Here is an 18,234-nt window from a genome sequence, read left to right on the forward strand (position 1 = left end):
TTTTCTTTTTTTTTTTAATAAAATACTATCATGTTCATATCTATACAAATAATTATTACAACTATTAAACAAAGTATTACATTTAACAATAGAAATCTCAGAACTCTGAACAAGATCATGGTTTGGGATATTTACACCTGAATGCAATACATTTGTAAAAAGATGTCAAAATAAACAGAACAAGATCTTATTTACAATTGGAAGATGAGATTCCTGTTCATTCATTATAGATTTCTACTGCAGAGTTCCTTCTTTGCCATTACAAAATAGTAAGGACTTTCCACTGGGGCTGTATCCGAGTAACTTACAGCTGTATAAAACAAAAGCACAGCAGAGAACTCTCGACTGAATATAAATAATTTACATCGTGGAGGGCAACGGTATCTTTGATTAATCTACTGTGGCAAAATCCGTATTTGCTTCCCTTCTCACAGTGAGTGGGCAGGAACAGGGGTACAACCCACTGCGAGCTCGGTTGTTTCACATTTGTGATTGCCAAAACATCAGCGCATATTGCAAACTTGGCACCTACTTGTAAAAATACTTTTTGCAAGGCAGAAAGAAATGATTTAATATATTTTTTTTAATTTGTCTCATAAAAACTGGTATCAGCAAATTATAAATAGCTTCTGTGTAACTAAGCAGGGCTCGTTTGCAGAGAGAAGACAGCTTTGTGTCATCACAACCAAAAACCTCTGCTCAATCTTTCACTGGTTCACAGAACAACGTGCTCTCGGTACAACTAGTGGGAATAAAGCATTGGTGCTCTGAGGTTTTAGATTTACTCTAAGGATGGCAGTGGCAGTAGGAGGGTGTAAACACCCTCACAGGCGAACCTGTGTCTGCGCTGGCCTCCTGTCCGCGTGGCTGCTACCTGCGCTGGATCAGTGGCAGTGGGAGAAGGAAACAGCAGTCATAGATAACTTAGGTTAGGTGATGATAAAGAATGGAGCTCCTTATATCACTGTATCAGAAAACAACACAAATTCAACTGATTCGGTATAAATAGGTGCAATGTTACTCTGTCTGTCCAGTCAAAGTGAGATCATTATTAAAGTGATGAGCGTGAAACTTATTTGGAGAATAGCAAAAGATCATAGCTCTTTTAGCACAGCTGACTGCACTTCCAGAGACAGATGACAACACGAGTTTGTGACCAAGCCCTTGGGCCAGGACTGCGCAAGTACCTCTGAAGAAGTTGTAGAAACAACAGGAGATCGGAAAAAACGAAATGACCCCTTTTCTCCAGCAATGCCCTCTGTGGTTGCCCTGCCGTGTTTCCTGCAACAGCACTACAGTCACCAACCACAGCAGCACCGCTTTAAAGTAGGAAATTTGTGCAGAATTCAGGAGGCTCTGTACTAGCACAGCATTTATTTTTTTTTCCAGAGAGGTGCTCTTCCACCTGGGCAGCAGCATAGTGACTGGAGCTGGGAGCAGGAGCTACAAAACACATTTCAGTAAGGCTCAGCCACCGGCTCAAATCAATTCAGTTCTAGGTTTCCTTCGCTGCTCTTAAATTAGGTCCTTTCTCTCAATGAAAAGTATGTAAATGTTAATACATTACTATTTTATTGCCTGCTTTCAACCTAGTCTGACTCCGCTTTTATTCTCCAAGGCTTCTTAAGGGATTAATCAAGGCTTACACTGACACAGATGCAAAGCAGCCCTATACCCGTTTGCTATTGTTTGTTGAAGTCATTTAGGCCAAGCTGAAAGCCACAGCTACACAACGGCTGGCAGCTGAGGCAGTGCTCAACCTTCCCCTTCTGTTGCTTATTTTGCTAAATTAGGCACTACTGGGTATTTTTCCTTCCTTCAAAACCAAAATAAACCCCACTTAGTGTAAGTAACCTTCAAAAAGGTATCATGGAAGAGAAAAATACCATTCTCGGGCTAACAAATTGCAATTAAGCCCACAAAATCTTTTCCAAATATATCTCGAAAAACAAAGGAACTGTGAATTGCCCAGGTAATTCTTAGGAGAAAAAGATAAATTGTTGGTGTCATAGATGTTTGCTGAAGGAAATGTATTTGCCTGTCCAATTGTTATTAAAACAAGTAAAATGGAATTATTTGCTCCGCAAAACTTCCCCTCCCCCTCAAAAAAAGCATATATTGCGGTAAGGTGAGCCTTCCTTAATATCTTTTCAGCCTGATGCCTAAACACAACAGCTTCAATGGCAGGGGAAAGGAAAAATAAAAGAAAAAAGAAAGAATAGTTTCCACTCAATGGCAAAGATGTTGCAATCACTTCTCTTCCTGAGAGCAGAGCCCAAAGCCCTGGGAAAGGGCCCGCAGTCAGAAGCTGAAACACTGACCTATCAGTGGCACAAACTGGCCTACAAAACTAAATGCCAGAAGCCTGGTTGATGGGGAATAGCAGGGGTGATTAGTTTACGGTGAAGAGGAAAACTAAACCAATGTCATAATTAAAAACTAACAAAAATTACTTAATATCTGATTTCCTGTGAAATATCCAGTCCATCCACTGTTCTTCCTAAAGGCACGTGAGCATGAACATGAGAGAAGCTGAACTCTGTGGCAAACCCACAAGCTGCTCTTAAACCGGGGACCTGGACAGATTCAGCATTCAAAGACCATACTGGATAGTCAAATAGACCAAAAGACTGCCCAATAGGGCCAATTTTTTTTTTTTATATTAAATTGATCTAAAAGCCAGTTAGCAATGTAAATAATAGAATTTGGATAAATGCGTTTAGATGAAGCTCTCACAGATGGGTCTGCCTACCTTTCTTTTCATAGTGGTCTTCCTGACCCCACACCAACGCCAGCCACAGGGTCACTCATCATCACTTCTGGCACATGAAAAGACCCGCACTGGTTTGTGGCTGAACTTCAACAGAGGTTGGCGTGTTCAAGGAGGGTAATGAAATGATGATATTTCTCCATCCTTGGCAGGCTTCAGAAAAAGTCCTGAGAAGGACGACGAAGTGTTGTGGTGATTGCGCACGAATCACCGTGTCCTGGCACAACAAGGTGAGGTACAAGCCTCTAGAGAAGACTGAGGGTCACATGGTAATTACTTTTGAGCTGCTCACTGCAAAACTGTGCAGTTCCTGCAAAATTGCAATAGTCTTTATATCACTAAAATGCCTGTGTTGTGATTACGGGCACTACAGGTAGCCTGTCAACAAAGTCGCTATTTTTTGGTTGTCTTTGTAAACAGAAAAGGGGCACTGATACAGTTACCGCCTCTTCAGCTACAAAATTAAAAAAAAAAAAACTCAACAACAACAACAACAGAAAGTCACAGTGGACATACTCTAGTGTGAACACTCAGGATTGCATTTAACCTTGACATGCCACCAGTGAAATTAATAGTGAAATCAATATGAAGGAATAAATATATAGAAGAGAAGAAGAGAAGCGAAGCGAAGCGGACTGTTTCAGTTGGCAATGGATCTACAACGATCACCTAGTCCAACTGCCTGAACACTTCAGGGCTGACCAAATTAAAGTATGTTATAAAGAGCATTGCCCAAATGCCTCTTTAAACACTGACAGACATGGGGCATCGACCACCTCTCTAGGAAGCCTGTTCTGGTGTTTGACCACCCTCTCTCAGTAAATAAATGCTTCCTAATGTCCAGTTGCCCCTCAGGCTCCTTTCTCCAAACTAGACAAGCCCAGAGTCCTCAGCCATTCCCCATAGGACATTCCTTCCAGCCCTTTCACCAGCTTTGTTGCCCTCCTCTGGACGCATTCACAGACCTTCACACCCTTCTTAAACTGTGGGGCCCAGACCTGCACACAGCACTCCAGGTGAGGCCGCAGCAATGCTGAACACAGTGGGACAATCACCTCTTTTGACCGGCTGGTGATGCTGTGTTTGCTGCACCCCAGGATGCGGGTTGCCCTCTTGGCTGCCAGGGCACACTGCTGGCTCTTGTTGAGCCTGCTGCCCCCCAGCACCCCCAGATCCCTGTCTGCAGGGCTGCTCTACAGCCCTCCTGGGTGCAGAATCTGGCATTTGGACTTGTTAAATTTCATCCCATTAATCATCGCCCAATGCTCCAATCTATCTAGAACCTTCTGAAGACCTCTTGTCCCTCAAGAGAGTCAACAGCACCTCCCAGTTTGGTATCATCAGCAAACTTGCTAATGGTGCATTCAACTCCTGCATCCAGATCGTTCATAAATATATTGAACAGGACTGGCCCTGGAATTGGGCCCTGAGGAGCACTGCTGGTGACCGGTCGCCAGCCAGATGTAGCCCCATTCACCACAACCCTGTGAGCCCTGCCCTTCAGCCAGTTCTTCACCCAGCACACTGCTCATCCCGCAGCTGGACAACTCACCTAGAAGGATGCTGTGAGGGACAATAGAAAAAGCCTTCCTAAAATCCAGAAAAACTACATCCACCACCTTCCTTTCATCCACTAGGCGGATGACCTTATTGCAAAAGGATACCAGATTAGTTAAACAAGTCTTTCCCTTTGTGAACTCATGTTGACTGTGCCTGATAACTGCATTGTTCTTTGAAAGCCTTCCAACAGTACCCAGAAAAATCTTACCCATAATTTTTCCAGGAACTGAGGTTAGACTAACAGGGCTGTAGTTCCCTGGGTCTTCCCTCAAGCCCTTCTTGTAAACTGGAATAACGCTGGCTAGCTTCCAGTCAGCAGGGACCTCCCCAGACTGTCAAGACTTTGGCAGATGATCAAGAAGGGTCCTGCCATGATGTCCGCTACCTCCTTTAGTACTCCAGGGTGAATCCCATCAGGCCCCATGGACTTGTGAACATTCAACTGTTGCATTGCAACTGGTCTGTATAGGTTTACGAGCTCACTCCGTTTTTCAAAGACACTGTGAAGTAGTGTCGTTTTCCCAGCAGAGGAAACTAATGTGGAACTACATGAATGCCTGGAACGAGGAGCAAGATTAACATCTTTATATAAAGTCCTGTAAGCCAGGGCTTTATTTTTCACTACTTTGTCTTGAAAGCCAAGTACAGCATTGCACACACAAGGCCATTTAAAGAGGGCAAGAATGGCTGTTTTGCTTCCCTCCTAAAGGTCCAGACAACTATGTAACTAATGCACAGCGGAGCCACTCATTCAATACCCCTGTCTTTATCATCCACAACCCAAGGAGCCACTCATCGTTATGGAACTCATTTCACCACCTGAGGTGGCCCTTTCGTGATCTACTGGGATCTACTAGGGAAATCAATTTGATCAGAGAGTCTCCTCAGATACCACCCAGATAAACCTGCACTTTGCTTAATTGGTTTGGCGTTGGGGACTGACTGTCATTCCTAACCCTCGGCTCTGCACAGGCCGGTTGCTGCCATTCGGTTGGTAACTACACTTTGGCAGTCGAAATCAGACAAGCTCCCTTGCTCTGAAGTGAAATAAATATTCAATCTATCATTTTTAATAAACACAGAAAACTGAAGCACCGCTTAGATTTAGTGTCCTAAGATAGGGTCCATCGGAATGAAAAAGGGATTCCCAATTTGGATGACAACCATTTTACTTAGCTTTGCAGGAAAACATCAGACCCCTGGTTATAAGGACAGAGACACTGTCAGGATGGAATACAGACACAGCCCAATTATTTTTTATGTTAAAGCCTCTACTTTCCTGGATCAGTGCAAACGGACTTAGCAAAAATGTGGCCTGGTTAGCCAAGCTACGGAAAAAATTTTCACATCCCTCTTGGTGGGGCCATTCTTGAAGACAGAGAATATCTTCCTTTCTGCCTTTCAAAGAAAAAAAACCCACAACAAACACCTAAAAAAATCCCAGGGAGCCTGCTCCTCCCCACGCCCCCTCTAGCAGAGGAATTGGGGAAGAACCTGTGACAGGTCCCAGGAGCAGCAAGACGATGCGCTGGTGGGCAACACACAAGTGTTTCAACCTCGCCCTGCCCAGAGAAGCGGCCCCAGAGCAGTTTTTGCCACTCCCCGGCTGCCAGGGGGAGGATTGCATACAAGGAAACCTGAAGTTACTCTGTTATTTGAAGAATCAAAACCGGAATGGTATTTCCAAGCACATAAAAATAAAAGACAGAATATTTCTGCCTTGTTTTTTTTTTTAAAAAAAATCACACTGCAGAGCCATTAAATAAATAAAACTTACCTAGTTCTTCCCTTTTCTTTAAAAGAAACGGGACCAAAACTTGTGAAAGTACTGGAGACTCAGCCAGCACACGCACATTCACTCCGTCTCTCACGCACATACAGACGCGTCCCCCTTCCTCGCGGTGCTCAAATCACAGCGTCTTTCTTCCCGGTGTGCAGCAGTTCGGTCTTGACACGTTCACGTTCCTCCTTCAGCCACAATCATACAGGTTTAGACAAAAGGTGCATTCAAGTGCAGGGTACTGATATTAACTCGGGCCCGATCCTGTCAGCAACGTTAAGTAACAACTGTGCTCCCGGGAATGCCCCGGCTCATTTTGCGGGATGCCACAGGCTCAGTCCTCCTCCCATGTGCTGCCTGGTACAACAAAGGGCTGTCACTCACAGAAACCAGAAAGCTGGTGTTTGAGCATGGGCCAAAGAAAAGTAGAGGAGGGGGGAAAAAAAAAAGACATTAAGAAGGTGCTAAACAAGGTACAAAACCCACCCTGAGGTAACTTGCAGCATACGAACAATGAAATGGCAACAAATACGACTGCTGCCTCTGCTGACTATGCTAGAAGGAGTTGTAAGCTACATTACAACGTTGACGAAGTTCAGCAGTAACTGAAGCCATTGTTAAAACAGATCAAAACAAAACTCTTCTTAGAAACAGAAAGCCATGGGTTAAAGAAATCTGAATTTTCTAAGCCAGTATTTTTAATTGCTGACCATGGAAACATATAGTAATTTCTGCCAGGTAAAGTCAGCCTTAAGTCAAGTGCATGTGACAAGCCTCAAACAGACAAAAGCTGCACAACAAATGTCTTTATCAATTAACGCTGGGTTAACACAGACTTGACCTGTGTTGAGGCTCCTGAAGGTATTTTACAAAAGAAAAAGAGAAACCCAAGCCGCTTCAAGTTCGTCTGTAGTTTCAGGTAAACGCATCAGAAACAAAACGAAACCTGTAGCATTTGTTTCCTGTCTCCCATACGGATGCTCTCACTCCTTTCTTTACATCCACATATTACTGAGGGTGGCCCTTACCCTGGAACAATCGGACATCAAACTTGATTGTTGGAAAATCAACAACCAATATTTGCACAGCTCTCAATGTTGCATCCTTACTGTTACTAGTAAGTAAGCATTGCTATAGGCACTGGTGCTTTGAAGTTAGTAAGGTGGATGGAAATACAGTGTGTATATAAATATGAAAAGTACCCATATACATACATTTAGGCAAATAAACAGTGATGCTATGAATGGTCTCTTCAAGGATGCCGGTAAGATCCACTTTCTTCTTCTTAAATATATAAACGATGCATCGGACTAGAAGTCAGTCTTTCAGTTTTCATACAGCTGAGCTGCAGTCGTGACCTAGAATATGGCTTATATTGTGGGCAGGTCGGTTTGAGGACTGCTTGGAAGAATCTGAAGCAGATGTGTTTGCAATGGAAAGCAAAGGCGACATTGCCGAACCATCTGGAGGAAGAGCTGTGGCTATTTCTGGAAACAAAGACGTCAAGTTAAAATTGGATAAGTGCGACGTGTTGGTCATGTGCATCGGCGGCATATCCGGAAGCAAAGGAAAACTTGGCTGAGCAAAACCAACAGGCCTGGGAGGAGACAGAATGGATCCAAATCGATTGTTTAAACTTCCACTACTCGGCTTCTCCGTGCCTGGGTTAGGAAACATCTGATTGGGAAAGTAAGGGATTGAAATGTCGTTGGAAAGGGTAGGGTGGGCAGGAGAGTAAGGAGGATAGAAGGATGGCAGGGTATTCTGAGGATCGACCGGGATGAGAGCTGGTGTTCGAGTGGCACTAGGCTGGGTGACTGGTGGGATGAAAGAGGCGTTGGCATTTATCGGTGGATTCATGCCACCCTCCGGAATAAAAGGGAATCCGAAATTCTGAGAGAGCGTATGTTGGTCAGGGGCTGCGTTATCATTAGACACTTGAGGGCCATCAGACATAAATCGGACAATGCTTCCTCTTTTTTCTATCGCAGACTGCTGGCGCCCAAGGATCATACTGCCGCTGGTAGAGAGAGGAAGATGGGGAAGACTAGGGTCAAAGACATTTCCATGTCTTTGATTTCCAGATCGATTCCTTTCAGGCTGACGTATTTTAGAACCTCCATTATCTTGCAGAGGATGCCTCGACCGCTGAGTAACTGAAGAATTTGGCTGACGAACAGAAGGTTGCCCTTGCTCGCCATTTCCGTGAGAAACTGCAGAGTGAGGGTGAGTTGGCCTCACAACTCCATGCATGTTGCTAGAAACAGGCGTATTCATGTGGCTCTTGGTTCCATGACTGTCCGTCATCCTCATGGGATTGGACTTCTGCACAGAGATGTTTGGGCTTGTATTGCGACCCTGAATATCTCCCGAGGAAGAAGAACTTGAAAAAGGAATATTCAAAGAACTGTTCCTCGTGTTAATTGCACCAATAGACATGTCACAGCTCTCCCTGCTCTGGCCATCACCCTCTCTTCGGATGTGGACACTCTCCCGTGCTGGGGGACAATTGTACTCAATCGTGGAGGAGGCGCCGCACTGCGTGTTCCTCTGATGTTCTGGGATTGATCTTTGACTTCCACTAACTTGATCTCCAAGGTGAGGGGCAAGTAAACTCTGCATAAAACTTTGGTGGCACGTGTTTTCATTCTCCCTTGATGGCAGGGTATTTCCTGTTGGAATACCCTGTACTGGCTGGTAGGGCAATCTCTTCTGTCTTTCTATGGATGGCCCAGTATTTTGACCGATTCGAAAAGCTTGTGACTGCATGCCCCTGAGGGATGACACAGAATTACCAATTTCGCTGTTTCTTGAAGCCTGGACATCGAAATTGCCTGTCGGTTGTTGATTGGGTCCAGCTGGCTTAAATGTCTGGCAATCAGAAAGCCGCTGCACATCTGAGCTAACTGTATGGTCGACAGATAAGCGGCCCTGCATATTATGAATGGCCAACCCTTTATTTCTAGAAACATCAAGATAGCTCCTCATTTCAAGCTGGTCAGAAACCCTAGGGCCTTGAAGAGATATTCCTATTCTCTGTTCCGAATTAGAGGGCGTCTTCCCGATGAGCGCCTCAGCAGAGTAGCTGGAGACTCTATTTCTTTCCTGCCTGTGAGGGGTGCATGTCATATCTGATGGCCTGGTTACGATACTTGCCTGGGACACCATTTGCTGCTCTAAGCCCCTTGAGGTCATAAGTCTCTGCATCGGATTGTGCCCTGACACATGTTCAGAAGCTGAACCTTGCTGTCTGCTGCTAACATCTTGTTGCTGTTGATGCATAATATCCTGATTTATATGGCTCTGAGGGTGGTTATGATGGTTTCTGCTTGTTGCAGGATTTTCACAGTTCTTTTCAGGCTGGGAAGCTCCAAAGTGCTGCTGCATCTGCTGCTGCATTTGCTGGTGGTGAGGATGAGGCTGACCACCTTTTTGCCGCGTTTGATCGCTTCCGTGGTGTTTTTGCTGTAGAGAAAGCTGCGTGGCTTGTGTTCCCTGGATGAGGTTTCGTTTCTTCTGCATCTGCACCTCCTGCTGTATTGTTCGCTGTTGGTGGACGTTGTGGGGTTGAGAGTGGACCGAGTTTTCCCCGTGAGTGACATGGTGCTGCAGCTGATACAAGTGGTGCCTTTCTCTTAACTGACCAGCCTGCTGTTGCTTTAAGTAGGGATGATTACTGTGAAGGTGAGATATGCCTTGAGTGGGTACATGTTGAATTGGCTGCAAGTGCTGCCCAGCCTGGCCTTGCTGCTCTGAAATTGATGGCTGCGAACCGCACTGAACTTCAGGTTGTCTCAAAGCTGGTGTTACAAAGTTGCTGTTCGATGGGAATAACCTATTGAGGCCATCCACGTGCCCTTGGCTGCTCACTGACGCCACTGAATTGGACGAATTGGGAGGAATCTGACTGACTAGCATCTGTGTTTGATCAGCAATGCTCTCCGGTGTTCGGTTCATCAATGCCATCCCTTCAAGCCTGATGGGCGTCGTCTGGCACTGCTTTTGCCTCTTGGCCGTAGAAAGCAGAAGGTCATCTTGAACAGCCCGCTTGGCCGAGTCCTTGCGACCTTCATGATTTTGCTGCTTTAAGTGTGATTCCGGCAGCTGGGGAGCCTGCATGGTGCTTGCCCTAATAGCATTCAGTTGTTCCTGAGCATATTCGCTCATCATAGCGGGGCCTGGAGACTGATTGACGTACGTGGTAGGTGGAAGGGAGAGGCTCACAGTTGCAGGGACGCTCGCTGGCTCTGAAGACTGGGATAAACTGGAACAACTCACAAGGGGATGGACAATGCGACTCTGGTGTATTAGATTATTCACGCTTAAACTGGTTATGCTTGGTGACTGGGAAGTGGAAATCTGCAAAGAAGCGTTTGATGTTTCTACACCTCCTACAGAGCAGCTTGGCTTTTCAACCTGCCTATCGACATTTGTCTGTACTGCATCCTGAGCACTGAATTTGTTTGGTGCTGCTTCCAACGGTCCTGCGTTGTTTTCTTTCACTGGTTGAGCCTTAAAAGGCTGTTGCTCTCTCTCCAAAGGTGCAACCTCAGTTGACTTAGAGATGGCATCCCTCATGTTAACCTGCATTCCTCCTCCACCTTTCTCAAGGTTCTCCTGGTCAAAAATAGCTCTTGCTGCAAGAGCTACAATGTCGGTCTGTTCTGAAAATGTGCAGCTGTTACAGGTACTCGTTGAGGTGCTGCTAGTAACGTCTTCTCTGGTGGTATCTGGCAACATAGATGCAACCGAGAAGCCTCGACTGCTGCCAGAGCTAGTTGACATAGGGGAGTCGGCCTGCCTGCTAGCGATAAGGGAAGCACTGACTACTTCCTGGTCAGAAATGCAGGAGTGATGCTGGGAAAGAGTATCGCCTTCCGTGTTCATCAGCAAGAGTTCCTGCTTCTCAGGCAAATCAACATTTGAGTCTGCTGATTTAGAGTTTTCCATGGGAAAATTTGAATGCTCCCCCTGAACGCTGAAAGAAGAGGTTTTTTCCACAGCTGTTCTTTCTTTCGTGAGATCAGACAGCATTTTGGTTAGACCCTGTCCTTCTAACAAGTCCGCATCTTGCATTACCACTGAGGAATCCTGTGTAACGTTGCAGGACTCCGAAATCGTTCCTGCCTTGGACGTATGACCCGCTGTGCTGCTCTGTGCTGCTGATGTCCCAGCAACCTGAGAATTTGTCACATGTGCTTCAGTACGAGAGGACGTTAAGGTGGTGTTGGGTTCACAGGATTTCGGAGACTCTGACAAGGCAGAGCTGGTTGGTGGACGGTTCTGAGACCCACGGGCCTGCTGGTGAGGAGCAGCTTCTTTGGCGGTCGGCGGGACAAGCGCCAGCTGCTCTGACACCACAGATGCCAGTGGCGAGGAAGCGGGTGCCTCAGCTGAGCTCGGCTCAGGGACAGAGGAGGTTTTGGCTGCCTGTTCAGAGCTGGCAGTCTCTTTGGAACAACAGTCAGAAACGCTGACACCACTCGATGCTGCCACACTGCTCGCCTGCGATGTCGTTAAAGCTTGAGATACCGCTGGAGCATTATCCATCAGCCCCTCGCCGTTTGAATGCTTTGCCATCGTTTCCACGGGAGCGCAGTCCACCTTCCCTGCGTCTTTGCAAGGAGCTGCTGGGCAGGACACTTTACTGTTGACCACTTGGTGTTTCTTTGTACTTGGCTTTTTGTTTGTCCTTTTCGATTTTGCATTGGATGGCAAGGCAGCAGCCGCTTTTTTGGGGGAAGCATTTATCGAATTAGATGCACTAGTTAATGCTGAAACCTCCGCAGGTATTGAAGATGCCACTGAAGTTGCTACTGACACACAGTTAACTGTGGCAATCTGGTTATTGACAGTTGTGGGATTGGTAGGGTGGCTGAGAGACAAGTGCAAGCAGCTCTGTCCAGCCATTTGCGATATGCTTTGATTGAGGTTAGCTAAAGCACCGAATGTATTGAGGGCAACATTGGTATTTGGATCCTCGCTGGTGGTGGGCTGAATAATTTGCATAGGGGCTTGATTTGAAGCTCCAGATGAAGACATCACTGGCTGCAACGCAAAAAGCTGCCCGTTCAATGAGATAGTTTGAGGGTGCTGCTGATTCGACATTGTAACCGAAAACGTTTGCGTAGAGCTAGAAGATGCCAAAGAGGATGGTCTTGGTAATATATGGACAAGGTGTTTCCCTCCGAAAGTCTGTGGAAGAGAGGCATTTTGTATGGAGCTGCTAGAGTTCGCGACTGCAGTCGGCCCGTTCACGGGAACTCTTACAGAAGCAGAAGGCTGCGCGGAGAGGAGGGGAAGAGGATTCTGATTAGCAGCTTGTATAATTACAATTTGCTGACTAACATTTTGGCTGGGAACTTCCGCTCTCATAATCGGCGGGCATGGAGCGGGGTTTGGAGGCTGGAGAATGATGACATTCTGGTTAGCCGGTGCTCCTGTAACAGCTGACGCGACTGGCTGAGCCATCTGAATCACCTGCATAGCTGAATTTAATGGAAGGATATTCCCTGCAGCCTGAGTTTTAACCTGTGGCTGGCTGATTAACGGCTGCATAGGTAAGGGTGGGCAGGAGGGCAAGGTAACTACAATCTGTTCAGCTGCCTGGCCATCCCCAGGCAGAGAAGCGTTCAAACTGATACTTGTAGTCAAAGGCCTGCTGTGAGCAGAAGACACGGTACCAGCACCATTAACTGGCTCGTTTAATAGTGCGGTCATTATACCGGATGGCGTTTGGCTTAGTGGCTGAACAGTATTTCCCGCCAGCTGCAAAGTTGTCCATGTGGTCTGCGTGTTGCCAGCTGAAGGCATCCGTGTAAGGCTACTCATGTTTTTCAAGTCTGAAGTGCCAACACCTGAAGAGCCTGAAAAAGACCAGCAGTTCTCTAGGGGACTGGCAGGCAGAGTGCTCATTGCCATCGCAGCCTTAACTCCTGCTGCTGCAGAAGTCACAGGCATTCCAGCGCTACTTACTGAGTCTGTACTTTTGAGGACATTTACAGAGGAAGGGCTATCTGCAGTAGTCAGCCTCACTGATGGCACAGAAGCTGTGTCTGTGGTTGAAATGACACAGCTTTCCTGAAGGTCACTCCTAGAATCGTGTGTATTTGAGCAAGTCGCATTCACCTGTTGAACTTGGGAGGCTTCCGTGGAGGCACTGGAAGGAAGGCTGATTCCCTGAAGGAGCGTTTTCTTTGTTAATTTAGTGCCCTCCTCATCATTTTTACTCTTGGGAAGATTTTGATCATTCTGTGGTGTGTTACTTGAAGAACGCTGTAGTTCCTGCTCTGTTCCGGATTGAGATGCGCTCTGTGAGCTGGCAGTAGCAGCAGTGAGCACGCCTCGCTCATTGTCCGAGGTGGAAAGCTCAAGAACATTCCCTGCTGGAGCTGTCTGAGTGGGTGCCAGTGGAGAAACTGTAGTTTGTGACCATGGCTTGTTTTCTGTGGGGTAAATACCAGAAATAGTCACAGGAGTCACTAGGTTGCAAGTTCTCTGGACTGGCACAACATTGGCTGTTTGCTTTTGTAAATTATGACTAACATTAAACGTTATTCCCTGGACAGATGCTCCCTGGTTATTCCCATTGGGTTGAGTCCCATTTGAATAGACAATGATGTTCTTTTGAACCTGATCACCAGGAATAACAACCGAGACCTTCGCACTTTTGAGATTTCCTTTCCAGTGGATCGTAGGGTCATCATACAGGCAAATATCATTTGCTTTCAGTAGTTCGATGTATCTCCCGTTTTCCTTTTGCAGTTCATCCAACTGTTTCCGGAGTTTTTTTATCTCTTCAGCTACAAAACAGTGAGAGCACTCCATTACATCAGCACCAGAACAAATACTAGGCAGTTACCACATGACTCAGAGAGTAAATACTATGCGGTATTGAAATAAGTTGTTAATAATGTACGCTCTCTTGAAATGGTTGAAGTAACATAAATGAAGACTCTTATCCTGATAAGCCTCTACTGAGCGGGAAATTGAATGAACTTCACAGACTATTCTGTTACCAATAACAGGATACGTCAAATTATTTAGTTAGAAAAAACATCAGGACTAACTCAGATGAAACTGAACACTAATCAAATTATTTAATTACTGAAGGAAAGACAAGCACATTAATTAATCTTTTTCTTTTCTCTACTCCTTTGGAAACACTAAAACTATTTTTATTTAGTTGATAATCTCATGGCTATCCAAGACAATTAAGTTCCATTACATTTTAAAATTATATGCAAAATTAAATAGAAAGCACTTACGTAAAGCCACAAAAATAAGCAATGCACTTGGACATGACTCACCTAACTAGGAAAATCACCTAGGTTCTTCAACCCCAATTACATTGACAAGATAAAAATAAACTATTTAGAATTCCATTCTATGGGTAGAAATAAAAATCACAAACCGTAACATTAACTCTGAGATTATTTCTGTTATACCTCCATCACTGCATTCTTATGCATCTCTTCAAGAAGATTTTGTATGATCCATTATATTTTTATAAAATAGGCTGTTATCCCTTCTAGAGCATTTGAAAGGAAAAAAAATAGCTCCATGCATAAAGGAGACTCCAAGATTTCGATGAAAAAAATCTAACTGAAGTTTGTCAGAAATCATTCTGGTCACTACAGTACAATAAATCAGGATGGAATGTATCAGATGATGTCGCACACCTATAAACTCTGTAATTACTTTACATCGCAATGCCATTGCTTCATTAGCTCACAGCTACGTGCAAGAACACGCACTTGGGCATTCTCTTGGCTTCTTGTTTCAAGATATTCCAAGCAACTGTATTTTTCCTGTATGTGCATAATATTCTGGGATTCCCAAATTTGTTGATCCAGGCTTTGTTGTTAGTCAATACCAACAGACACACAGTGGAAGTGAGTGACAGAAATTCTAGACCCTCCAGCAGCATCTGTACTTACCCTGTTCATTGTTCCCTCCATTTAACAGAAGTTCATCGTTCTGTCTTTTCATTTCTGTTATATACTTAAAGGCCTGATCCAGGATCATGTTCTTGCTCTTTAAAAGAAAACATATATATATACACACTTAGGAGAAAGGTCTATCATTGATAGATCCATTAATGATGAAATTGCACTTGCTCCAAGAAGTCTTTACTTTAAAAATGTGCTAACCTGAATGATTGTTGGGTGGGATTTTTTTGGGTTTTGGGGTGTTTTTTTTTTGACAAACCACAGGTTTCATGAGTGATACTGACCCTAAAATGCCAGGAGTTTTTACGGAATAACATTTTCAGTGCCGGAGCTGACATTTTCCAATGCCTGAAGGTAGATACAGGAGCAACAGAAAGGAGCAGCAAGCATTAATGCTTGCTGAGGAGCCTAATAATTCTTGTTCACTAGTAAACATATACATCACATGAAATTTCCAGGATACTGCCTTGTAAATATTTTATTAGGAAAGAAACAAATGTGGAACAATTATCCAGGGAGGTGTATGCATGATTTTGAAACTAATATACTAAAGAATATGGAAAATCTGACATAACTCCTCTACCATCTTCCTTTTATGAAACTAAGTGCATTTTGTCTGCAAAACCTCTTGTTCATGTCTTAATTTCTTCTATTGTTCTGTAGGAACAGCCTCTGCTGTAGATTGCTCTGCCTTGAAAAAAACCCTTCTGTGCATCAACCTCAAACCATTTGTCTTGCTTCATCTTTCACAAGGACGCTGTCTTAACTTACTATTATTGTATCACTTTCTGAATTGCTTTCATCCCATTTTATGAACAATGAAAACAACAAGCATGCATGCAAGTCTGTTTACATCTTAGGACATTAAGGGATCACCAGCAAAGGGCAGAGAAGGGATTAGAGAATGACCTGAAAAATGATCTTGCTTAACCCATAGCTTTCACCACTCCAGCATCACACAGACTACATTTAAACAGCATCAGTAGAAAATGACTTTGACAATCGGGAGATGCACAACATCACCAGCAACCCACTGGCCAGATCCATCCTACTTCTGCCCAGCCTGCCACCCCGCCTGCAGAGGAAAGGGTGAATGGCTATCCCTCCGCTCAACACAATGGGGCAGGCAGCAGCCAAGAGACAGGATTTTTACCCTGAACAAGAACTTTGGGAAGCTGTGAATCCAGTGCACAGGCAGACATCAGCAAGCTGACCAAATTGCTATGGGCAAATTAGTCTATCTTACACCTCCTCAAAAATACTGCATGTATAAATTGAGAAGAAAATCAAGTCACCTGTCCAACCTGTACCGTTTCCTTCCTTCAGCAGTCATATGCAATACCTTCAGACAAAAAGCTCAAAATCCGCGTAATTACATTCATGTGGCCCTGCACTTCCAAAAGGAATTCTATTCATTTTTTAAATACTAATAACTAGTAAGATTTTTGAGCATATTAATTCAGTTTTGCCTTCTTCCTAAGACAAACAGCAAAACAGATATTTGTACTTCTACAGACAAGGAAACACACAAGCATTTTAGGGGGAACTTGTATGCATCTCTGAATGGACACTCACCTGCTTAAGTGCTGGAGAGCAGGGAATGAGTTCTCCGATTCTGTTTATCCCAGCATTAATCTTCTTCTTTCGATGTCTCTCCACTAAACAAAAATAATACGTGCTGTGTCACCTGGTTGGGCAAGTCAGCACAACTGGTACCAATGTAAGGGCTCACAAATACATTTATTTCATGATGTATTGGAACCCTTAGTAACTTGACAGAGGAAAAAAATTTCCTCTAAAGTAAACCTCAGCTATTGAATTAATACTCAGCGGAATTAAGACCTGTAACATAAGAAGCAGTATCTTCAAAAGATGGGGATGTTCTGGACCCCTTTGTGGAAAAGAGGAGTTACTGCAACTCAAAATTCAGGTTTTGTAATGCTTTCCAGCTGCATTTTATACAACTCTCTTCACATGGCAGATTAAATTTAGGCATACAGAATGCAAATGAGCCAAGATTATGGAAAGAATCAGATTGGGGAAGGAAATCTGCGTCTCTTAAATCCTAATGTCAAGTTTAGCACCAAAAGAGAAATAACTTAGATTTTGCCACTTTTCGGTCTTAATTTTAATTTTTTATTGACGGAGCAGCCAACACTGAATATAGCTGAATCTCTAGGTATATGGACTATCTGTTACTCTTGTTTACATTCAAAGGTATAACTGTTCTGCAAGGTCTAATTATGACTGTGGGTAAAGAAAATATTTAATGAACAGAATTTCCAGTGAATTATCTATTTTGGAGAAGGTCAGAAAATGCTTCATTTACAGTCCTCTAGTGGACCCTTCACAAGGCCTAAACACTGGTGCAAAGGGTTTACGCTACAAGTCTAGCAGTGTAAATACCTTGGGGCATGTTTTTCTCAGACAGCATTAATCTCTGTTTTCCACCCACCGTATTCATCTTCCTTCAATTATAGTTCACTCTCATGTAGCTTTTTTTTTTTGACTGAGATGTTTCGGTGTTCTACGCAAATTAAAACTATTAGAAGCCTTTTTCCCCCAGAGCAAAAAAAGTTCTGTCGTGGCTTTGTCAAGATTCAAATCAACGTACCGTTCTTTGTGCTGAGTATCGCCTTGTGGTTTGTGCAGCCTGGCTGCATTTGGTGGCACACAGAAACACAGAGTGATCTGCAGGTGAGTATATTTTATTGTGCTCCTTTACAAAGGATATACTGATTTAAACAGTTTTATTTCAGTAGTCTGTCAATTCAATTTACATTTTTTAAACTATTATTTTTTGTATCTCAGGAACAGACTGGTGGTGTTGACAGAGACAGGCCTAAAGCCTAAGCACAGCCAGACAAATTCTCTTCTGCAGTAAATTTACCATATAAATAAGAGCAACTGCATAAACATTAAAACACAAGACCCTTGGGACTTAATTTTCATATATCTTACTAATACATACAGCTATCACAGTGGCCGTGAAGTGCTATTCCTTTGTTTTGATAATATTTTCCACGCTCTACCCAGCTTGTCCTGATGTTACTAACTAGGCAAGCTACAGGATTGGAGGGAGCTGGTCCCAACATCTTGCAGAGTTCAGCCCAGTAGATGAAGACTTTGGAAAGCTATCGGCAAGTAAAACAGGAACTGAGAATTAGAACAAG

The 18,234-nt window shown here is 44.1% G+C and overlaps 1 protein-coding gene across 13 annotated transcripts in view; it reads right to left on the minus strand.

Annotated features, from left to right (window-relative positions):
* USF3 (upstream transcription factor family member 3) overlaps positions 1–18,234 on the minus strand; it is a 38,687-nt gene that overhangs the window by 763 nt on the left and 19,690 nt on the right. For 11 of the 13 annotated variants that reach the window (XM_054221197.1, XM_054222092.1, XM_054221879.1 and 8 more), the window contains 3 exons: positions 16,637–16,719; positions 15,050–15,146; positions 6–13,912 (listed from right to left, as the gene is read on the minus strand). In XM_054221197.1, the coding sequence (XP_054077172.1) occupies positions 7,443–13,912; positions 15,050–15,146; positions 16,637–16,719 (6,650 nt within the window). In that variant the 3' untranslated portion in view covers positions 6–7,442. Of the gene's footprint in view, positions 1–5; positions 13,913–15,049; positions 15,147–16,636; positions 16,720–18,234 lie in introns of those variants that run through there. The other 2 variants (XR_008469369.1, XR_008469377.1) reach the window with 2 other exon arrangements.

The sequence above is a fragment of the Rissa tridactyla genome, chromosome 1 (assembly GCF_028500815.1).
Source record: "Rissa tridactyla isolate bRisTri1 chromosome 1, bRisTri1.patW.cur.20221130, whole genome shotgun sequence".
Lineage (NCBI taxonomy): Eukaryota > Metazoa > Chordata > Aves > Charadriiformes > Laridae > Rissa > Rissa tridactyla.